The sequence below is a fragment of the Carcharhinus amblyrhynchos genome, unplaced genomic scaffold (assembly GCF_965287045.1).
Source record: "Carcharhinus amblyrhynchos unplaced genomic scaffold, sCarAmb.v2.hapA scaffold_880, whole genome shotgun sequence".
NCBI lineage: Eukaryota > Metazoa > Chordata > Chondrichthyes > Carcharhiniformes > Carcharhinidae > Carcharhinus > Carcharhinus amblyrhynchos.
Genome location: NW_027650620.1, coordinates 147 through 24,823, shown reverse-complemented (window position 1 = coordinate 24,823; position 24,677 = coordinate 147). Strand labels below are relative to the sequence as shown.

The 24,677-nt window shown below is 46.3% G+C and overlaps 1 protein-coding gene across 2 annotated transcripts in view; it reads left to right on the top strand.

Moving 5' to 3' along the window:
* susd4 (sushi domain containing 4) overlaps positions 1-20,529 on the top strand; it is a 52,532-nt gene extending 32,003 nt beyond the window's left edge. The window contains exon 6 of one of the 2 annotated variants that reach the window (XM_080184706.1): positions 20,112-20,529. In XM_080184706.1, coding sequence (XP_080040832.1) covers positions 20,112-20,140 — 29 coding nt within the window. In that variant the 3' untranslated portion in view covers positions 20,141-20,529. Of the gene's footprint in view, positions 1-14,461; positions 14,688-20,111 lie in introns of those variants that run through there. The other variant, XM_080184704.1, reaches the window with a different exon arrangement.
* Positions 20,530-24,677: the final 4,148 nt, after the last annotated feature.

Genomic DNA, 24,677 nt, shown 5'->3' with positions numbered 1-24,677 from the left:
GCCCCAGTTGGGAATGTGTTAGTCATCCTCATGACAATGGGGGTGAGATGGAATTTAGTTTTACATTTCATTTGAGAAATTTAAGGACTGAGGAATATGGCGTGGACATTTTTAGAGCTTCTAAAGTTGACTTTGAGGTTGTTGAGTGATTTGAAAGATTGCTTAATGTGCACGTGGTATTCAGGGAAACGCAGTGAGACAGCGCACTACGTAGCCGTAAACTGGTACTGAGAACAATGGTGGCATTGAGCCCGAACAAACAGCACTTTGTCATTATCAACAGAGCAAATAAAAAATAAGAGATGGGGACAAAATAAATGTATTCCTCACTACAATGGGGCCCAGATGTTTTTAAAGTAGATTCTAACCAGTATTGCCCACAAGATCCCACGACTGTGGAATCTGCTGAAACTCATGAAATTCTGGTCTTGTATTAAGGTGCGGCTGAATGGGATTACACTGAGAGTTACGTTAGGAGGCCTAAAGGACAAGAAAGTTGATGTAAAAACAGAAAATGCTGGGAAAATTCAGCAGCTGTGGCAGCATCTGTGGAAAGAGAAACAGAGGAAGTGTTTTGAGTCCATATAACTTCCTCAGATAGACTCCAAACATTAACTCTGTTTCTCTCTGCAGAGCTACAGAATTTTTTCAGCGTGTTCTGTATCAGATCTCCAGCATCTACTTTTGCTCTTGTCGTGAAATCGAGGTCAGGCTTTTGAGTAAAGGCAATAGGAACTGATCTGGACAGAGGTCTGAGATGAGGACACAGCCTGAGACATGGCAGAAAGAGAGTTGCAAATTCCAAGGAAATTCTCTTCCTGAGTTAGCATGGGAGGTCCACTGTGAGATCCAGGCCAAGCAACCTAGTTCACGGTCACACCACACTCCCGCTGCAGCAAGGTCAGAGAATTTGGCAGCCAGCCAAATCTCTGTTCATTGCAGCAGGATGGGAAAATCCTGCCGGCATGAACAGTGGTAGGATTCCTGCCTCAGAGTCAGAAACTTTGATAATACTGTTGCTATGGTACCACCAACCATTTAAATGCCCCCATTTCCAGTGAAAATGTTATGCCTGTGGGTGATATCCAGACAGTGTGCTAGAGTAGAGGAAACAGTAATACTCTGGGTCACAGTGGTGGTAGGCCTAAAGTTAGTTCAGGAGTCTCGAAATCCTCGAATGTGTATATGATAGATGTGGAAATAGAAGTTGATATTATGAAGTGGAAAGATTCAAGAGTTGCCCTCTGTTATGGTGTAAGAAAAACAGTACCTGGAAAGTAGGGCTGAGGATAAAAATCCAAAACCCACAGTAATAATGAAAATCAAACATTCTCAACTTACTCTCACAAGAATACAAATAGAATCACAGTGGTTAGCACTGCTGCCTCACAATGCCAGGGACCTGGGTTTGATTCCCGGCGTGGATAACTGTCTGCATGGAGTTTGCACATTCTCCCCATCTCTGCATGAGTTTACCTCAGGTGCTCTGGTTTCTTCCCACAGTCCAAAATACGCACTGATTAGATGCATTGGCCATGCTAAATTCTCCACCTGTGTACCCAAATAAGTGCCGGAGAGTGGTGACTGGGGGATTTTCACAGTAACTTCATTGCAGTGTTAATGGAAGTCTACTTGTGACACTAATAAATAAACTTTAAATAGAATCAGGAGCGAGCCACCAGGCCCTTCAAGTCTGCCCCGCCATTCAATAAGATCATGGCTGATCTATGCCGGCCTCAACTGCTTCTCTGTGTCATTTCCCCACAGCCCTCTCTTCCTCGATCTATCAAATATTTATCCACCTCCACTTTAAATACTTCTAATGATCCAGCCTTTGGGGCAGAGAATTCCAGAGATTCACCACCTCCTGTGAGAAGAAATTTCCACGCTCCTCAGTTTTAAATGACTGGCCCTCTACCTTGTAGCAATGTCCCCTTGTTCAAGACTCTTCTAGTAGTGAAAACATCTCATCATTTACCTTGCCAAGGTTCTGCCATGGAAAGACTGATCAATGGAGAGAATCAACCTCCACGCAAGAAAGGTGAGTTTACTAACAAAAAGTGAGAACTGTTGAGAATGTTTGAGCGTTGGTCACAGGAAGTAGAATGAGAAATTGAAACATCTAAATGATAAACTTATAGAAGAAAATTCAAAGAGAGATCTTTAAATAAAACTTGATGAAGTACCAAATGTGGTGTTAAGTATCGTAAAAAATGCCTGGAACAGGAATGGGAATCGCTGATGAATCAAACAGTTGGTCAAAGATAGAATAAAAACCATGACTGATGAGCGACTGGAATTTAGTTCTGAAAAGTGAAATAAAATTCTTGAACTCTGATACAATCTGGAGAACAAAGAGACCATTAGACCATAAGACACAGGCGCAGAATTAGGCCACTCAGCCCACCTGCTCCACATGGCTGATTATTTTCTCACCCCCATAACCCCTGATCCCCTTATTAATCAAGAACCTATTTATCTCTGCCTTAAAGACACTCGATGACCTGGCCTCCACAGCCTTCTGTGGCAAAGATTCCACAGATTCACCACTCTCTGGCTGAAGAAAGACCTCCTCATTTCAGTTTTAAACAATCATCCCTTTAGCCTGAGGTTGTACCCTCTGGTCCTAGTTTTTCCTACTAGTGGAAACATCCTCTCCACATCCACTCTATCCAGGCCTCACAGTGTCCGCTAAGTTTTAATAAGGTCCCTCCTCATCCTTCTAAACTCCTAATGAGTACAGAATCCTCAACCATTCCTCCTATGACAAACTCTTCATTCCAGGGATCGTTTCTTGTGAACCTCCTCTGGACCCTTTCCAAGGCCAGCACATCCTTCCTTAGATATGGGGCCCAAAACGGTTCACAATACTCCAAATGGGGTCTGACCAGAGCCTTATACAGCCTCAGAAGTACATCCCTGCTCCTGTATTCTACCCCTCTCGACATGAATACTAACATTGCATTTACCTTCCTAACTGCTGACTGAACCTGCACATTAACCTTAAGAGAATCTTGTGTTTCTGATTTCCTAAGCATTTTCCCATTTAGAAAATAGTCTATGTCTCTATTCTTCCTTCCAAAGTGCATAATTTGACATTTCTCCACATTGTATTCCTTCTGCTACTTTTTTTGCACACTCTCCTAACCTGTCCAAGTCCTTCTGCGGCCCCCTGCTTCCTCAATACTACCTGTCCCTCTACATGTCGTTGTATCATCTGCAAACTTAGCAACAGTGCCTTCAGTTCCTTCCTCCAAATCATTAATGTATATTATGAAAAGTTGTGATCTCAGCACTGACCCCTGAGGCACACCACTAGTCACCGGCTGTCATCCTGAAAAACACCTCTTTATCTCCGCTCTCTGCCTTCTGCCAATCAGCCAATCCTCTATCCATGCCAGGATCTTACCCTTGACACCAAGGGCTCTTAACTTATTTAACAGTCTCCTATGCGGCACCTTGTCAAAGGCCTTCTGGAAATCTAAATATATCACATCCACTGGTTCTCCTTCATCTAGCTTCCTTGTTACCTTCTCAAAGAACTCTAACAGATTTGTCAGACATGACCTGTCCTTGACAAAGCCGTGCTGACTCAGTTCTACTTTATCATGCACTTCCAAGTACTCTGTGATCTCATCTTTAATAATGGACTCTAAAATCTTGCCAATGACTAAAGTCAGGCTAACTGGCGTATAATTTCCTGTCTGCTGCCTCCTACCCTTCTTAAACAGCAGAGTTACATTAGCCACTTTCCAGTCCTCATTGATCCTCCCTGCTTCCAGGGATTGCTGAAAGATTACCATCAACGCCTCCTCAATTTCCTCAGCTATCTCTTTTAGAACCCTGAGGTACAGTTCATCCAGTCCTGGTGATTTATCCACCTTCAGACCTTTCAGTTTCTCCAGAACCTTCTCCTTAGTGATGGATACCACACTCACCTGTGCCCCCTGATTCTCCTGGAGCTCTGGCATCTCACTGGCGTTTTCCACTGTGAAGGTTAATGCAAAGTACTGTTCAGTTCCTCTGCCATTGCTTTGTTTCCTATTATTACTTCTCCAGCTTCATTTTCCAGTGGCCCAATGGCAAATTTTGCCTCTCTCTTATCTTTTATATGTTGAAAAAACTCTTCCTGTCTTCTTTTATATCACTAGCTAGCTTACACTCAAGAGGATGAACAAAGAGCAGTGTGGAAGAGCAGATTCAGACTTGAAAAGCAGCTCAGGAAAATTGAGAACCTAATGAGTGAGGGCGGCACAGTGGTTAGCACCGCTGCCTCACAGCACCAGGGACCTGGGTTCAGTTCCTGGCTTGGGTCCACTGTCTGTGTGGAGTTTGCACGTTCTCCCTACGTCTGGGTAGGTTTCCTCCGAGTGCTCTGGTTTCCTCCCACAGTCCAGGAAATGGGCAGATGAGGTGGACTGGCCATGGAAATTTGCCCCTTAGTGTCAGGGGGACTAGCAAGGGTAAATGCATGGAGTTATGGGGATAGGGCCTGGATGGGACTGTGGTTCAGTGCAGACTCAATAGGCCGAATGGCCTCCTTCTGCACTGTGGGATTCTATGAGGATTCTATGAATTGAAAAAGCCTAAGGAGCAGTCCGTAAACATGAGAGGAAAGATTGCAAAGTAAACAGAATGTCCATTGGGAATTGACAAACTTAGTAAGGTTCCATAAATGACTTTGAAACAAAAGCACTCTGAATTCACCAGCACAGTCGCTGAGTTAACTAAAAAGATCAGCAAACTTGAAAAGGAATTGGGAAATAATAAAATAAACAAACATTTTAAATAACTTGAGAAAGAAGTGAAAACAAAGGCACTACTTTTGAAACATTGATGGGATGAATGTACAGAGGGTGGTTCGAATCCTGCTATGGAAGATGGTGAAATCTGATTTCAATGAAAATCTGGAATGAAAATGTCTTTCGATGACCATGAAACCATTGTCAATTATTGGAAAAACCCATCGCGATTACTAATGTCCTTTAGGGAAGGAAATCTGCCGTCCTTACCTGGTCTGGCCTACATGTGACTCCAGAGCCACAGCAATGTGGTTGACTCTTAAATGTGCTCAGGAATGGACAATAAATGCTAGCCATCCAGCGAGGCCTCCAGCACAGAAATGAATTTAAAATAAACCAATAAAATCTGTTCTGGAGGATGTGATTGAGGAAGATCATTTGAAAACTGGTTGTCAATCTGACATACACACTTTATGGAGCAAACTTAAAGGATCCATTGAAGACATGGTTCCATCAACAGAGGAGAGCATTAAAAAAATGTTCATCTTTATTACCATGGGAAAAACTCTGGATTAGTCATCAGTAATTCACAATGTGAATATTATACATCTGTACAAGATGAGGAGGAGTTCACCAGAGTATTGGTTTGCAGTTATACCAGGGAGGTTGAAAATCCATGGTACAAAACTGTTCAAGGTTGTCCGTGAAAAGATTTTGAGAAAAACACAACATTGTTGATACTCTATCTGAGTTTAATGAAAAGTTGTTGGAAAAAAGAGCAGGTTCTGAGTTATCATAATTTAATATTTAAATCCTGTTAACCTTACTTGGCACATGTACTTGGGTAGTACATGTACTTAGTTTGGGTTAAGCCTTTATAACTTTGTAAATACAATATATATAAAAGTGGAAAACTAAAAAGATTATCGGTACAGCATGTACAGGTGGCACAGTGGTTAGCACTGCCGCCTCACTGTGCCAGGACAGCATGGTGGCACAGTGATTAGCACTGCTGCCTCACTGTGCCAGGACAGCATGGTGGCACAGTGATTAGCACTGCTGCCTCACTGTGCCAGGGACCTGGGTTTGATTCCCGGCTTGGGTCACTGTGCGGAGTGTGCAGGTTCTCCCCATGTCTATGTGGGTTTCCTCCAGGTGCTCTGGTTTCCTCCCACAGTCTGAAAGACATGCTGGTTAGATGCATTGACCCGAATAGGTGCCGGAATGTGGTGACTAGGGGAATTTCACAGTAACTTTATTGCAGTGTTAATGTGAGCCTTACTTGTGACACTAATAAATAAACTTTACCAATAATTTGATTTGATTTATTATTGTCACATGTATTTACAGTGAAAAGTATTGTTTCTTGTGTGCTATACAGACAAAACATACTGTTCATAGAGAAGGAAATGAAAGAATCCAAAATATAGTGTTACAGTCATAGCTGGGGTGTGGAGAAAGATCAACTTAATGCAAGGACCATTCAAAAGTCTGACAGCAGCAGGGAAGAAGCTGTTCTTGTGTTGATTGGTACGTGACCTCAGACATTTGTATCTTTTTTCCGAAGGAAGAAGTTGGAGAGAGAATGTTCGGGGTGCGTGGGGTCCTTAATTATACTGGCTGCTTTGCCGAGGCAGCTGGAAGTGTAGACAGTGTCAATGGATGGGAGGCTGGTTTGAATGATGGATTGGGCTACATTCACGACCTTTTGTAGTTCCTTGCAATCTTGGGTAGAGCAGGAGACATACCAAGCTGTGATACAACCAGAAAGAAGGTTGTATATGGTGCATAAGCTATTTGTTAGAAGTTTATGATGTAGGGTTAGGTACTGCTGATAAAGAAACAGTAAAGCCATTGTAAAGAAACCTTCACTGTGGTGAAGCTTTCCTTCTCCCAAGGACAAGGTGATATGAAACAGGAACTAACCTTAATCCGGGCTGAGGCTGAGGCAGCCTGAGAGTTCTGGGGACATGCAGAGTGAGGCAGGGTGACAGGCTCTGTCCTATATTTCCTTTCAGTTAAAGGGCCCAGTCTTCCAGGATATTAGAAGTGCACTGGTGTGACATGAATACAGTGATTCTACCATAGTTTCCCCGTTAGTTCATGTAAACCTCCTGTTAATTCTGAATGTTAGAGTGAAGGATAGATAATTTAAATTGTTTTATTTTTCCGGTTTTGTACCGTAAAGTCTATCTTGTTTGGTTAAAAACTTTGGAACCTGGTGGTCTCGTTCCCTTAGAAAGTACCCACTTTATCTACCTTAAACAGTACCTTAAATGGTGGTACGGTAGCACAGTGGTTAGCACTGCTGCTTCACAGCTCCAGGGTCCTGGGTTCGATTCTGGGCTCGGGTCACTGTCTGTGTGGAGTTTGCACATTCTCCTCGTGTCTGCATGGGTTTCCTCTAGGTGCTCCAGTTTCCTCCCACAGTCCAAAGATGTGTGGGTTAGGTTGATTTGCTATGCTAAAAAAAATTGCCCCTTAGTGTCCAGGGATGTGTAGGTTAGAGGGATTAGTGGGGGTAATATATAAGGATATGGGGTAGGGCCTGGGTGGGATTGTGTTTGGTGCAGACTCGATGGGCCGAAGGGCCTCTTTCTGCACTGTAAGGTTCTATGTTTCTATGATAAACTGGTCCCTAACTGAATTGCAATCTTGTTACTGGTCCTTAGCTGGATCATAATAACACATCCCGGTGTTTCGGAGAAAATAGATGTATTTGTTTATTTAAAAAAGAGGTGCGGTGACCAAGTGGGAAAACGTCGATCTCGTAAACAAAAATTGTGGGTCTGTTATCCCCTCAATATGTCAGCTGTGACTCAGTGTGTGGCACTCCTGCATCAGGGCCATGAGGTTTTGGGTTCAAGCCTAATTCCAAGCTTTGAATGCAAAATGAAAGACTGACACTCCAGTAGAGTACCAAGGCAATACAGCACAGTTGGGGGTACTGTCTTTTGTAGGGATTAGTCAGTTCAGTTGACTAGAATGTAACGAAGAATGGTATCAATGGTGTGAGTTCAATTCTTGTACAGGCTGCAGTAGTTCATGAAGTCCTGCTTTCCTTATGGGTAGCATGTTGGCACAGTGGTTAGCACTGCTGCCTCACCGTGCCAGGGACCCGGGTTCAATTCTGGCCCTGGGTCACTGTCTGTGTGGAGGTTGCACGTTCTCCCTGTGTCTGCGTGGGTTTTCTCCAGGTGCTCCGGTTGCCTCCCACAGTCCAAAGATGTGCAGGTTGGCTGTGCTAAATTGACCCTTAGAGTCAGGGCGTTAGCAGGGTAGATATGTGAGGTTACAGGGATGAGGCCTGGGTGAGATTGTGTTCAATGGGCTGAATGGCAGGTTTGGTGTGGAATGGTGTCCTCATGTATATCTAAACAATTGTCTCTCTTGAATGGAGAGGGATACCTATTGTTCTTCATAGACTATGGCTAATTATAATAAACACATTAATTTTACATGTATTATTGGTCATATTGGTCATGTATGTTTTGGGTGTGGTTACAGGAGAAACAGGTATACAGTCTAATCCTTTAAATTTTGTATTTAAGTATTGTTGGTATTTGGTTAGTTATATTGTATTCTGGAACATTATCTATAAGTACCATTCTGCATTTTGATGAGTATGTTTTATTTTTCAAATGGGGCGGGGTGTAATCTAAAGCCCTCTGTGTTGGAGAGGTGGAAATGAAGCTGTTCAATATTGGTTGCCTGCACTTGAGCACATGTTCGTCTTATTCAGGGCAAGACTCTGCAATGATGGTGTTTTTTCCTTTAATCGTTCTCCCTCTTCCCAAATCCAAGCTTCCTGATGGGTGGGAGGGGGCAGCAGTACTTTGTAGACAGGAGGAGGCAGTGACATGGCAGGAGAATCGAGGCTGCTGCCACCGACACAGAGCCAGTGTCTATTCCGAGTTTTGGTCATCCCACTTGCTGTCCTCTTTTTCCAGTCCATTGCCTCAGTAAAGAGGAAGCGGGATCTGAAAGATTTTCATTGGCTATGAAGGTCCCTAATCATGGTGGTTGCTATGGAAATCTTTGCCATAGTCATGACTAAGACTTTGGTTCTCCAGCTGAAATACAACAGACCATCGGCCAAATCTATTTCCTACGTTTAGGACCATTCAAATTCCATTCATTTTATAATCTGAGCTGATCAGGCTAAGATTGAACAGGATAGTCTGGCTGGCCAGTGGGAGATGCACAGGTCTGACACTACAGACTCTGGTAGTTAGGTTTGTTCATGCCTTTTGTACATGTGGTTATAGAGTCATACAACACAACATGGGGACCATTCAGCCCACTGTGCCATTGCCAGCTCTTTGAATGAGCTATCCACTCCCTCTGCTCGTTCCCTACATAGAATCATAAAATCCTACAGTGCAGAAGGAGGCCATTCAGCCCATCAAGAGTGCACCAACCACAATCCCAGCCAGGCCCTATCCCCATAACCCCATTCTTTGCCCTAACTAGTCCCCCTGACACTAAGGAGCAAGTTAGCATGGCCAATCCACCTAACCCACACATCTTTGGACATCCCAGCTTTTTCCCAGAAAGTAATTGTCCCTTTGGGAATTATGATTGAATTTGCATCCACCACCCTCTTGGGCAGTGCATTCCAAATCATATCTCTCCCCCTGGCAGCTTTTTTGCAAATAATCTTAAACCTGGGTGCTTTTTGGCTTCTGTGATTCTCCTTTATTTACCCTTCCAAATGCTTCTCTAATTTTGATCACCTCAATTAACTATCCCCTTCACCTTCTCTGCCCTAAGATGAATTAAAGCAGCTTCTTCAGTTTTTTGCAGGGAATTGGAGTTATCCGTAGTCACATTCTAGGAAATCTCCTTGGCACCTCTCACCTCTCTGTTGATGACTTTTGACCCATTGCTTTAATCCAACATGCCAGGTGTACGTGCCAACGTTTCAGCAAAAGCTCAGAAGGAGCACAAGGGGCTCCAGATGTTGACTTAAGGGGCTTGGGATGAGAAAGAGGAGGAGGAACAAAGGATATGGGGGAGGGAGGAGAGGCACTTAGTCATGGGATCTCTTTCCTAGCAGTCCAGTTTGTGTTGGAGTAGATCTGATATTCTCTGCATTGAAGCCGGATTAGGGAATAGGGAGGGAACAGTTAATTGTAGAGATTTTCATTCGCTTGGGAAAAGAAATGTCTTTTTCTTCAACAAGATTTCTTTACTTCCACCCGGCACAGGGGGCGGCTCCCAGTTGGCCCTGTCAGGTGGGTACACTGTTTCCTGCTGTCCTGTTCTCTGCTTTATTTGGTCTATTTTTGAACTTTTCAACTCCTCCACAGGTACCCCTTGACGGCCCATCCCCAGGATTCATCTCCCTTTCCACCAGCTCTTTTTTATGTTTTTTTTTCGTTCTCTCTCCCTCTCTTTCTCGCTCCCCACCTTGTTTGGGCTCTCTCTGGTTTGGAGTCTTGTTAGGGAAGGCTACTTGATGAAGTGGGTTGGTGAAGCTGCCCCTTGTCCTGCTGCCAGAGCTCTCTCACTTTGTTCTGAGCTCCTGTTGCCTCCTCTTCTGTCAGTACTGATGCTGGTGTTGGTACTGAGGTCAAACCCTCCCCTCCCTCTTTCTCAATGCTGAAGCCTGAATTGCAGATGAGAGGATTGTGAATGCAGGTGAGTGGACCGATCTTCTTGTTTTCTTTCAGTTTGGTCATGTGAGTCAGTGGACAGTTTGGTGGCCGGATTCTTTGGGCAGGACAGCCTCATCGCACAACCATTGAAAATGGAGTCAGCCATTTGGCCTTTCTCCAAAGTCCAGCAAAATCATGGCTGATCTACTGTCCCAACCCCTCCCTTCCCGCACTATTCCCATAACTTCAAATTCTCTCCATATCCAAAATACACTCAACATTCCTCTTCCTATTCAGAGACAGAGTCTGCTGTGGGTCTGGACTAGATGATGAGAGGCATGGACAGAGTGGATAGTCAGAAGCTTTTTCCCAGGGTGGAAGAGTTAATTACTAGGGGGCACAGGTTTAAGGTGCGAGGGGCAAGGTTTAAAGGAGATGTACGAGACAGATTTTTTACACAGAGGGTGGTGGGTGCCTGGAACTCGTTGCCGGGGGAGGTAGTGGAAGTAGGTACGATAGTGAGTTTTAAGGGGCAGCTGGACAAATACATGAATAGGATGGGAATAGAGGGATATGGTCCCCAGAAGGGTAGGGGGTTTTAGTTCAATTGGGCAGCATGGTTGGTGCAGGCTTGGAGGGCCGAAGGGCCTGTTCCTGTGCTGTAATTTTCTTTGTTCTATCTTCTAGATTCTAGAAATTGAATGAGATCCTCTCTCATTATTCTAAACAGGGGATATGAGCTAATCTTTATTTTTATTTGTTCATGGGATGTGTGCACATCATTGGCTGGGCCAGAATTTGTTGCCCATTCCTCGTAGCCCTGAATGGTTTCCAAGGCCATTTCAGAGAGCATTTAAAAACCAACCACATTGCTGTGGGTCTGGACTAGATAAAGATGTCACATTTCTTTCTCTAAAGGGCATTAGTGAATCAGATGGGTTTTTATGACAATGGTTTCAAGATCATCATTAGATTTTTAATTCCAGATTTCAACATCAGTCCTGGTGGGATTTGAACCCGGGTCCTCAGAGCACTACCCTGGGTCTCTGGATCACTAGTCTAGGGACAATACTACTCACTACTGCCTCTCCATTGGACAACACCCTCACCCCAGTAATCTGCCCATTGAACCTCCATTGCACTCCCATGAGGGCAAGTGTATCTTCCTTGTGTAAGGAGACTGACACTACACATTACTCCAGGTGTGGTGTTACCAACACTCTGGATAATTGTAGTGAAACTTCTTCAATCCAATCGTTTTGTGATAAAAGATGACATATCATTTGCATATTAGCTGTCTGTGGTGTATGTACAAGGTCACCCAAGGGTGGCACAGTGGTTAGCACTGCTGCCTCACAACGTCAGGGATCCTGGTTCAATTCCAGCCTCGGGTCTCTGTCTATGTGGGGTTTGCACATTCTCCCCGTCTCTGCATGGGTTTCCTCCGGGTGCTCCGGTTTCCTCTCACACTTCAAAGATGTGTGGGTTAGGTTGATTGGCCATGCTAAATTAACTGTGTCAGGGGGATTAGCAGGGTAAATATGAGGAGTTACGGGATCAGGGCTTGTGTGGGATTATGGTCAGTGCAGACCTGATGGGCCAACTGGCCTCCCTCTGCACCATAAGGATTCTATGATGTCTCTGATTTCTATGACGATTTCTATGTCTCTCTGAATAAAAACACTTCCCAGTTTCTCACCACTCCAGAATATTCTGCATTTTCATTTTCCCTACCAGACTTCACACTCTTGTCACGTTGCATTCTAACACTCTAGCAGTCATACCCACAGAGCAGTCACCTAGATTACCCATAGTCCTCTGCAGACCCTTAACATCCAGCTCATCAGTTTAGGTGAATTAGGTTAGCTGGATTGGTCAGGCTAAATTGCCCCTTAGTATCAGGGAACTAGCTAGGGTAAGTGCATGGGGTTACAGAGATAGGGCCTGGATGGGATTGTGGTCGGTGCAGACTCGATGGGCCAAATGGCCTCCTTTTGCATTGTAGGGAATCTATGATTCACTTACTTTCCCACCCGGAATGTGCCCTAAATATCCAGGAGTAAGCCTGAAAAACGGCATTCAACCCACCGGCTGCAATGGTGGATGTCACATCATACCATATACTTCAAACATCATTAAATATTCATCATTGAGGAACACACAGTTTGACGGTGGGTGTTTTCTTAAACTTGGTTTGATTTATTATTGTCACATGTATTAGTATGCAGTGAAAAGTATTGTTTCTTGCGTGTTATACAGTCAAAGCATACCGTTCATAGTGTGCATAGGGGAGAGGGAAAGGAGAGGGTGCAGAATGTAGTGTTACAGTCACAGCGAGGGTGTAGAGAAAGATCAGCTTAGTGCAAAGTAGGTCCATTCAAAAGTCTGACAGCAGCAGTGAAGAAGCTGTTCTTGAGTCAGTTGGGACATGATCTCAGACTTCTGTATCTTTTTCCCGATGGAAGAAGGTGGAAGAGAATGTCCGGAGTGTGTGGGGTCCTTAATTATGCTGGCAGCTTTTCCGAGGCAGTGGGAAGTGTAGACAGAGTCAGTGGATGGGAGGCTGGTTTGAGTGATGGACTGGGCTTCATTCACAACCCTTTATAGTTCCTTGTGGTCCTGGGCAGAGCAGGAGCCCAGACCGAGCTGTGATACAACCAGAAAGAATGCTCTCTATGGTGTATCTGTAATTTGCATTCCCTGCACTGTTAGACAACAGACATGCTTCCAAAGAAGCAGTGCCCAGATTCAGGAACAGCTCACTGGGGCATCTGTTAGACACAGTCGAGGCCCGTCGCAATGTTCTCTACCCTCATGCTGTCTGCAGGAGTTCCACCAAGGGGGCCAGTCCAGCTCGGGACGTGGTCTCGGGGGCCAGTCCAGCTCGGGACGTGGTCTCGGGGACCAGTCCAGCTCGGGACGTGGTCTCGGGGACCAGTCCAGCTCGGGACGTGGTCTCGGGGGCCAGTCCAGCTCGGGACGTGGTCTCGGGGACCAGTCCAGCTCGGGACGTGGTCTCGGGGACCAGTCCAGCTCGGGACGTGGTCTCGGGGACCAGTCCAGCTCGGGACGTGGTCTCGGGGACCAGTCCAGCTCGGGACGTGGTCTCGGGGACCAGTCCAGCTCGGGACGTGGTCTCGGGGACCAGTCCAGCTCGGGACGTGGTCTCGGGGACCAGTCCAGCTCGGGACGTGGTCTCGGGGACCAGTCCAGCTCGGGACGTGGTCTCGGGGACCAGTCCAGCTCGGGACGTGGTCTCGGGGACCAGTCCAGCTCGGGACGTGGTCTCGGGGACCAGTCCAGCTCGGGACGTGGTCTCGGGGACCAGTCCAGCTCGGGACGTGGTCTCGGGGACTCTCTCCTCTGCGCTCTCTCTCTCTCTCTCCCCTCTGCTCTCACTTGCTCTCTCTCCTCTGCGCGCAACTCTCTCTTTCTCTCTCTCTGTGCGTTCTCTCTCTCTCTCCCCCCTCTGGTCTCTCTCTCTCCTCCACACTCTCTCTCCTCTGCACTCTCTCTCACTCTCTCTCTCCTCCACGCTCTGTGGAGGGTGTGGGTGTGACAGAGAGAGAGAGAGCAAGCGTGGAGGAGAGTGAGCGAGCACTCTCTCTCTCCTCCGCACTCTCTCTCCTCTGCTCTCTCTCTCTCTTCTCCACACACTCCCTCTCCCTCCTCTGCACTCTCTCTCTACTCCACGCCCGCTCTCTCTCTCTCTCTCCCTCCCCTCTACGCTCACTCTCTCACATCTCCATCTGGTCTCATCTCCCCAGAAGTTGCATTCTAATCCTGAGCTCCACTCACATCCACACACGTCTGCTACCTTAATCACCTGCCCTGGTGTGCATCGTGCTCACTCTCTCCATCTGTCTTCATGCAGGACAAGCTGGCTCACAAAAAGGAGAGGTCCCAGGACGGGGGTTGGGGTTTCCAAGATCAAGACTCTTACTGAGAACAGGTCCATAGACCTGGCCTGTGAGGACACAGACTGTTCCTACACTGCTGGTGAGGTCAGCAGCTCACACCCAAGTGAGGATCCTGCACTAGAACATCCATCAGACAACCATACTGTGAGCGATTGCTGTCCCTGCCTCATGCACTAATTATCTCTCATTTCTTTCTCAGTCACCTCTGGAAATCTGCCAAGGGCATCCACGAGACAGACCCTCAAACCTAGCCCTTAATGACACCTCGCGTAAGGATCCTGAGGTCAACTCCTTTGAAGATCTGTCACACCCACACCCTCCACAGAGATACATGGCCGGGTGGGACTTGGTTCCAGAGGAGTCCAGTCGCAATGAGGAGCACAGCAAGTACTCTGGGCCACAGCAGGCAGAGGCAGGGACATACTAGGCCGCCGGTACTCAGAGGATTAGTGGAGGTGGGGTGCCTGCGGAGTTCCAGACAGATGAGGAGCCACCAACCTCCTCCTCCTCAATCAGTTACTGGAACTGAGGTGACATTCATAGGGTCATCAGGAAGGGATGGCAGCAATGTACGATGGAGGAATCTGCCCAGCTTCAGTCTGAGGTGGTAATGCCCCCTTGCCAACACTGAGGCTAACACTGGCAGGATGGCATCTTCCATGGAGACCTTGGTCCAGGAGCTGCCCTCCTTGGCTAAGGCACTGACTGCCATCCATCTCAGTCAGTGCCAGAATGGGGCAGGCCACCTAGATCTCATCCACTGCCCCTTCTCCTCAAGGAGTCAGCCAGGGGCCCTCGGGCACCCGGAGGGAGGAGGACCAGTAGCTCGACATCCTGGGACCATCCACCCAGGCAACATCGATACTGATCATCCGATCCCAATCTCTTCTTCCTGTGATCCCATCAGCTCCGGCTCCGTAGGCTGAGGAGGGTGGCCCTGCCCCACAACAGGGCACCCAAAGCAGGCTGTGGCCCTCCAGAGGGTGCCCGCCAATGGCATCACAGGGCGGCGTCAGCCAGCCGTCTCCAGGGCGGCAGTCAGCCAGCCGTCTCCACCTCCGCCGTGGGAATGCACCAAAACATGGCGGCAAGGTTAGGAAAGTGTAACAGATGTAGTTAACGAGTGTTAACTACACGTAACTAATGTTCTCAAAGGTCCTTCAAACACTCCTGATCATTTCATATCTCCTCAAGCAGCATCTAGAGGAGATTGAAAACATGTTGAGAGAGAGTTCAGTGAGGCATCTGAGTGAGAGCTTAGAGTTTGCAGCTCCTGAGGTGACGTCAGGACTTTTGCTGCTTATAGTTTATAAGGACTATGTTGTGCAGTAACAAGGACCAGGGCAGAAAGGCCCTAGAGTAATTGATATCATTTGAATTAAAGTATCTTCCAAAAGATTTAATTTAAAGAGATAAGTCATTGCAGGAGAGTTCAAACTGTGGTGTGCTCTTCCTGTTCTATGTGGGAAGCCATGAATATTTCCAGTGCCCAGCGCCAGTATGTGCACAGGAGGTGACTACAGCTTCTAGATGCCTGGATTTCAAAGCAGGAGCAGCGACTAGGGACATTGTGGAGCAACTGCGAGGCTGAGTGTATCATAGATAATGAGTGTAGACAGGTGGTCACACCACAGGTTCAGTCAAACAGGAAAGGAATGGGTGACCACCAGACAGAGCAAGAGCACTAGGCAGGCAATGCAGGAACCTCCTGTGGCCATTCCTTTGCAGAACAGATATACCCTATTGGATACCATAGAGGAATAGTCTCTCAGGGAAAAGCAGCAGCAGTCAATTTTGGTGCATTGCAGTTGACTCTGCGGACAGGAGACGAATGCAATATTTGTAGAGGATTCAATCAGGAGGGGAATAAATAGGAGTTTCTGTGGCTGCAAACGAGACTCCAGATGGTATGTTGCCTCCCTGGTGCTAGAGTAAAGGATGTCTCAGACTGGAGGGGGAGAGTGAACATCCAGTGGTACAAACAACATAGGTAAAAAAAGGCTGAGGTTCAAAAAGCAGAATATAGGGATGTTTAAAACTAGGACCTCAAAGGTAGTTATCTTAGGATTACAATCTGTGCCATGTGCTACTCGGAGTAGAAACAGCAAGATATATAGGATGAATACGTGGCTGAAGAGGTGGTGTGAGGGGTAGGGTTTCAGATTCCTGGGGCACTGGGAGAGATGGGTCCTGTACAAACTGGACATGTTACATCTGGGCAGGATCGGGACTGATGTCCTTGAGGGGGTGGGGTACTTGCTGGAGTGGTTGGGGAGGGTTTAAACTAAAATGGCAGGCAGATGGGAATGCAGAGGAGGGGAAATAAAGGAATAGAACAAAAGAGATTAAGGGAAATAGGACAAGTGATAGGCAGAGAAGCCAAGGACCAGAATCAGACAGGGCATCAGTGAAGGAATGGGAGCAGTATTGTTAAAAAGACAAGTCGTGAGGCTTGTGCCTTAATACAGGGAGCTTTGGCAATAAAGTGGATGAATTAATTATGCAAATAGATGTAAATGTGTATAATATAGTTGGGATTACGGAGACATGGCTGCAGGGTGACCAGGGATGGGAACTGAACCATCCAGGGGTATTCAGGAAGGACAGACACAAAGCTGAAGGGTGGAGTTGCGTTGCTGAGACAATTAACACAACAGCGAAGAAAGACATTAGCTCCAGCAATGTGGAATCTGTAAGTGGAGAGCTAAGTGTTAGTGGGTGATGTTGGGAAATGACATAAAACAGGAAATTAGAGACGAATGTGACAAAGAAACATCTGTAATTAAGGGTGTTTGGGGTGGCACAGTGGTTATCTCTGCTGCCTCAAAGTGCTGGGGACCCGGTTCAATTCCCAGCTCGGGTCACTGTCTGTGAGGAGTCTGCATGTTCTCTCTGTGTCTGTGTGGGTTTCCTCCGGGTGCTCCGGTTTCCTCCCACAGTCAAAAGATGTGCAGATTAGATTGATTGGCCATGCTAAATTGACCCTTAGTGTCAGGGGGACTAGCAGGGTAAATGCATGGTGTAACAGGGATAGGACCTGGGTGGGAGATTGTTGTCAGTGCAGACTCAATGGGCTGAATGGCCTCCTTCCACACTGTAGAGATTCTGCATGTAGATTGGGCAAATCAAATCAGTCACAGTACCATAGAGGAGGAATTTCTGAAGTGTGTACGAGATGGTTTTGTGGACCATTACGTTGAGGAACCACATAGGGAACAGGTCATCCAAGACTGGGTGTTGCGTAGTGGGAAAGAAATAATTGGCAGCCTAGTTGTGCAATGTCCCTTGGAGATGAGCGACCACAATACAACATAATTCTTCAACTAGGTGGGGAGTGACGTAGTTGATTCTGAGACTAAGATCCTGAATCTAAAAGAAAGAAGCCACACAGTATGTGGTGCAAGTTGGCTGTGATAGACTGAGGAATGTTACTTAAAGGGATGACAGTGTATAGGCAACAGTAAACATTCAAGGAGCACATGGGTGAACTGCAGCAATTGTTTATTCCTGTCTGAGCAAAAATAAAACAGGAAAGGTGGCCAAACCAAGGATTACAAGGGAAATTAGAGATTAGAGCATTAGAGTGAAGGAGAGGCGTACAAATTGGCCAAGAGGATTTGGAGCAGTTTAAAATTCAGCAAAGGAGGCCAAAGGGATGAATAAGAAGGAGAAAATGGAGTGCAAGAGTAAGCTTGTGAAGAACATAAACTATAAATGTTTCTATAGATATGTGAGGAGAAAAATATTGGTGAAGACAATATAGGTCTCTTACATTCAGAAACAGGGGAATTTATAATGGGGAATAAGGATATGGCCAACCAACTGAATATATACTTTGGTTCTGTCTTCACAAAGGAGGACACAAATAAGATACCAGAAATGTTGGGGAACCCAGGGTTTAGTGAGAGGGAGGAACTGAACAAAATCAGTATTAGTAGAGAAATGGTGCTGGGGAAACTGATGGGATTGAAGGCTGGTAAGTCCCCAGGGACTGATAATCTGTATCCCAGAGTGCTTAAGGAAGTGGCTTGAGAAATAGTGGACGTATTGGTAGTCATCTTGCGAGGTTCTATAGACTCTGAAATAACTCTAACAGATTAAAGGGTAGCTAATGTAACCCCACTATTGGAAAAGGGAGATAGAGAGAAAACAGGGAATTATAGACCAATGTGCTTGACGTTGGTAGTGGAGAAAATTCTACAATCCATTATAAAAGATTTAATAGCATTGCATTTGGAAAGAACATAAGAACTAGGAGCAGGAGTAGGCCATCTGGCCCCTCGAGCCTGCTCCGCCATTCAATAAGATCATGGCTGATCTCTTTGTGGACTCAGCTGTACTTACCCACCCGCTCACCATGACCCTTAATTCCTTTACTGTTCAAAAATGTATCTATCCTTCCTTAAAAACATTCAGTGAGGTAGCCTCAACTGCTTCACTGGGCAGGGAATTCCACAGATTCACAACCTGTGTGTGAAGAAGTTCCTCCACAACTCAGTCCTAAATCTGCTCCCCCTTATTTTGAGCCCATGAGCCCTAGTTCTAGTTTCACCCGCCAGTGGAAACAACTTCCCTGCTTCTACCTTATCTATTCCCTTCATAATCTTACATGTTTCAATAAGATCTCCCCACATTCTTCTGAATTCCAATGAGTATAGTCCCAGTCTACTCACTCTCTCCTCATAATCCAACCCTCCCAACTCTGGAATCAACCTAGTGAATCTCCTCTGCATCCCCTCCAGTGCCAGTATATCCTTTCTCAAGTAAGGAGACCAAAACTGTACACAGTATTCCAGGTGTGGCCTCACCAGCACCTTATACAACTACAACATAATCTCACTGTTTTTAAACTCCATCCCTCTAGCAATGAAGGACAAAATTCCATTTGCCTTCTTAATTACCTGCTGCACCTGCAAACCAACTCCTTGAGATTCCTGTACAAGGACACCCAGGTCCCTCTGCACAGCAGCATGCTGCAATTTTTTACCATTTAATAGTCCGTTTTGCTGTTATTCCTACCAAAATGGATGATCTCACATTTACCAATATTGGATTCCATCTGTCAGACCTTCGCCCACCAACCAGAAAAACACCTATTTACCCTCACTCTTTGCTTTCTGTTAGTTAACCAATCCTCTATCCATGCTAATACATTACCCATAACAGTGTAATCTCATGTAGCAGTCTTTACTGCAGCACCTTGTCAAATGCCTCCTGGAAATCCAGATACACCACATCTACAGGTTCCCCATTGTCCACTGCACATGTAATGTTCTCATCAGCAGATGGCAGTGTGACTAACCAGCTCCCTGGGCATGCGCAGTCTTCAGTGACACTGGCTCTCAGGCATCTGCATGTATGTGAAATGCTGGGTCTAGTGAGATACCTCCACAACATTCCCTCCAAACTTCCAGAATCCTCCCCCACTCTGGAATCCCCAAACCCCCTCCAGCAGCAGTGCGGCGTAGGGGGTCCCGTGAGGTGGGAGGGCACTGGTGTGGAAAAGTTGTCACAATTTAACATCACAGAGGGGGACAGCCTTTCCAAAAATCGGTCAGTTTGCAATCAGCTTTTCTGTGTGGTGGGGAGAGCCAGGAATGGACACACAATATGCTCCCCACACTGCCCCCCCAACACACACACACACACACGGGAAAATGTAGCCAGGAATATTTACTGCCAACGAGAGGGAAGATTGTACCTCGGTTTAACATCTCCATAGACAGATAGAGATTGCAGCACTGTGGCACTCCCTCGGAAATGCACTGTCAACCCAGGTTATGTGCTCAAGTCTCTGGAGTGGGATTTGTCAGCTCCCGTTTAACCACCATCTGTGTTGTCTCCCACAGGAATCCCACTGCTGGATGATGACTCCTAGTCTGCAGCAAGCTGATCAGTATGTACAAGGAGGACAGACCAGGTCCATTGCTTCTGGATGGATTGTGTATCAATATCTTTCTGTATCAAGGAGCCGTGAGCAGAATGAACAGACTCTATAAATTGGAAGAAGTATTTTTTAATCACTATCTATTTGCACACAACCACAGCTCAGAGATTTCCTGCACTCCCAGACGTCATTTTTAACTGCACCTTTCATGACTGAAACTTCTGTGGAGACAGCAGATTAGAGAGAGGTTTCTGTGGTAAATGTTCTACTTGCAGGAGTGAGTGTAGGGGGAACAGGGGATGGTACAATCCTAGGCCACATCTTTAGACCAGCAAAGGGGCAAATCAGAGACTCATCCCAGTTATAACAAGTCTCCCCGTGCTGAGACAGAGAGAGATAATAATCACCCTGAGTAACCACCACTGAGTAAACACCCCCCCCCAATTACTGACAATAACCCCCCCCAATTACTGACAATAACCCCCCCCAATTACTGACAATAAATGCCCCCCAATTACTGACAATAAACCCCACCCCAATTACTGACAATAACCCCCCCAATTACTGACAATAAACCCCCCCCCAATTACTGACAATAAACCCCCCCAATTACTGACAATAAACCCCCCCAATTACTGACAATAACCCCCCCAATTACTGACAGTAAACCCCCCCAATTACTGACAATAAACCCCCCAATTACTGACAGTAAACCCCCCCAATTACTGACAATAAACCCCCCCAATTACTGACAATAAACCCCCCCCAATTACTGACAATAAACCCCCCAATTACTGACAATAAACCCCCCCCAATTACTGACAATAAACCCCCCCAATTACTGACAATAACCCCCCCCAATTACTGACAGTAAACCCCCCCAATTACTGACAATAAACCCCCCCAATTACTGACAGTAAACCCCCCCAATTACTGACAATAAACCCCCCCAATTACTGACAATAAACCCCCCCCAATTACTGACAATAAACCCCCCCCAATTACTGACAATAACCCCCCAATTACTGACAATAATCCCCCCCAATTACTGACAATAACCCCCCCAATTACTGACAATAAACCCCCCCCAATTACTGACAATAAACCCCCCAATTACTGACAGTAAACCCCCCCAATTACTGACAATAACCCCCCAATTACTGACAATAAACCCCCCCAATTACTGACAATAAACCCCCCCCCCAATTACTGACAATAAACCCCCCCCCCCAATTACTGACAATAAACCCCCCCCATTACTGACAATAACCTTGGAGGGAGTGCAGAGGAGGTTTACTAGGCTGATACCGGAGTTGAGGGGATTGAGCTATGAGGAGAGGCTGAATAAACTAGGCTTGTACTCGTTAGAGTTTAGAAGAATGAGCGGAGATCTCATTGAGACGTATAAGATGATGAATGGGATGGATAGGATAGAGGTGGAGAGACTCTTCCCGCTCAGAAAGGACAGTAGGACTAGGGGGCACAGCCTCAAGATAAAGGGGGGGCGGTTTAGAACGGAGTTGAGGAGGAATTTCTTCACTCAAAGGGTGGTGAATCTCTGGAATTCTCTGCCCGTTGAAGTGGTGGAGGCTACCTCGCTAAATATTTTTAAGACGCAGGTTGATGGGTTTTTGATGAGAGGGGATTAAGGGTTATGGGGAGAGGGCGGGAATGTGGAACTGAGCCACGACAGATCAGCCATGATCTTATTGAATGGCGGGGCAGGCTCGAAGGGCTGGATGGCCTACTCCTGCTCCTATTTCTTATGTTCTTATGTTCAATTACTGACAATAAACCCCCCCCAATTACTGACAATAAACCCCCCCAATTACTGACAATAAACCCCCCCAATTACTGACAATAACCCCCCCAATTACTGACAATAAACCCCCCCCAATTACTGACAATAAACCCCCCCAATTACTGACCATAAACCCCCCCCAATTACTGACAATAAACCCCCCCAATTACTGACAATAAACCCCCCCAATTACTGACAATAAACCCCCCCCAATTACTGACAATAAACCCCCCCCAATTACTGACAATAAACCCCCCCCAATTACTGACAATAAACCCCCCCCCAATTACTGACAATAAACCCCCCAGTTACTGACAATAAACCCCCCCCAATTACTGACAATAAACCCCCCCCAATTACTGACAATAAACCCCCCCCCAATTACTGACAATAAACCCCCCCAATTACTGACAATAAACCCCCCCAATTACTGACAATAAACCCCCCAATTACTGACAATAAACCCCCCCCAATTACTGACAATAAACCCCCCCCAATTACTGACAGTAAACCCCCCCCCAATTACTGACAATAACCCCCCCCAATTACTGACAATAAACCCCCCAATGACTGACAATAAACCCCCCCCCAATTACTGACAATAAACCCCCCCCCAATTACTGACAATAAACCCCCCCAATTACTGACAATAAACCCCCCCAATTACTGACAATAAACCCCCCCCAATTACTGACAATAACCCCCCCAATTACTGACAATAAACCCCCCCCAATTACTGACAATAACCCCCCCCAATTACTGACAATAAACCCCCCCCAATTACTGACAATAACCTTGGAGGGAGTGCAGAGGAGGTTTACTAGGCTGATACCGGAGTTGAGGGGGTTGAACTATGAGGAGAGGCTGAATAAACTAGGCTTGTACTCGTTAGAGTTTAGAAGAATGAGGGAGATCTCATTGAGACGTATAAGATGATGAATGGGATGGATAGGATAGAGGTGGAGAGGCTCTTCCCGCTCAGAAAGGACAGTAGGACTAGAGGGCACAGCCTCAAGATAAAGGGGGGGCGGTTTAGAACAGAGTTGAGGAGGAACTTCTTCACTCAAAGGGTGGTGAATCTCTGGAATTCTCTGCCCGTTGAAGTGGTGGAGGCTACCTCGCTAAATATTTTTAAGACGCAGGTTGATAGGGTTTTTGATGAGGCAGGGGATTAAGGGTTATGGGGAGAGGGCGGGAATGTGGAACTGAGCCACGACAGATCAGCCATGATCTTATTGAATGGCGGGGCAGGCTCGAAGGGCTGGATGGCCTATTCCTGCTCCTATTTCTTATGTTCTTATGTTACTAAATTGTTTAGAATTTGAATTTGTGATTCAAGAACGTTTTCTGCAAATTTCCATTCCCAGAAATTACTTCAGTGCTCCATATCCATTATTAGAATTTTCACCTTGGGGAAAAGCAGACTTTCTCTTTTTCAGTCAAAGATGTATTTCTTCTCTTCAGTAAGCTCCAAGGAAATGGGTTGCAACTTGGAGTTTCATTGTTATTTTGAATTTCACTTGTTCTGAAAGGGTGAGGCCTAAACAAGCTGGTTAGCCTGGCTTCAAAGAGATTGGACCCTTTTTTAAAGGGCACCCCGACCTCTCAGTGAAATGAAAATCCCCCTTCCAACCCCCATGGACATTAGAACCTCCATTGACCACATGTTTCCCTACCCCGTCCCCAACGAAAATTGTTAGCATTGGGGCAATGGGGCCTTCTCAATGCGTTCCCCTTCATGACTCCTCTCTAAATGCCCCACCCCTTCATGATCCCCATATTCCCCTTCACAATGCTACCCACATTCAGGCCCCACTCCCTTGGCACTGCCACTGACAAACTGGCAGTGCCTCACCTGGCACTGCCAGTGTTCCAGTTGGTGCTGCCAGGTGGAGGATTGCCAGGTTGTGAAGTGGGCACTGCCAGTGTGCCAGGCTGGTACTGCCAGGTGTGCAGTGTCAGATGGCACTGCCCAATTACATTTTCAACTATCTGGGGGCTTTGATGGCCATCAAGCCTCATGGTGTGGTCATTAGGCCTGATCTCCATTAGTAGTGATTCTTGCCGGCTTCTTGCTGCGCCCAAGGGTTGGTGGAATCTGGGAGCTGGGAGAATCCGGTGTTGAATGGACTAAGCATATTTAAAAGCCACTTTGTATGGACGGGAACCAGATTACATCCAGGAGGTAATCTTACTTTCAGTGGTTGGGAAGATTGTAATGGGGTTTTGCGCTGGCGTCAAATGTGCCAGAACACTCACTGTGCTTGTCTATCCCTGCTCCACTCTAATGTGATCGGTACCCGGTGCAACCCAGCTGGAACATCACGGCCGAGGACTTGGCAGATTTTGAAGTTAATTGCTTTTGCACCTGCCTCCAGGATCCAGGTGCCTATCTGATTGATCAAGCTTCCATGATTTCTGATTTCCCCCACCCCAGTTCAGGATCCTGATTATCATATTGATCCCTATCCCTCCTTTCAGGTTTCCATGCCATCTTTCCACCAAGAGTCCTCTAACCATACTGCTCCCTGGGCAGAGAACCAATTGATGACACCATTGACATGGTGTAGGGAATGTTGAATTGTGGGTTCCCCACAAATTTGTGACTGGCTGATTCCCTGCGGGTAATCTTCTTGGTACTTTCTTCAACTATTATCTTGAAGTCAAACTTTTGCAGGAATTTGCCGATAAACTCACAACTTTCCTAGAGGATCTGAAATCTGTCTG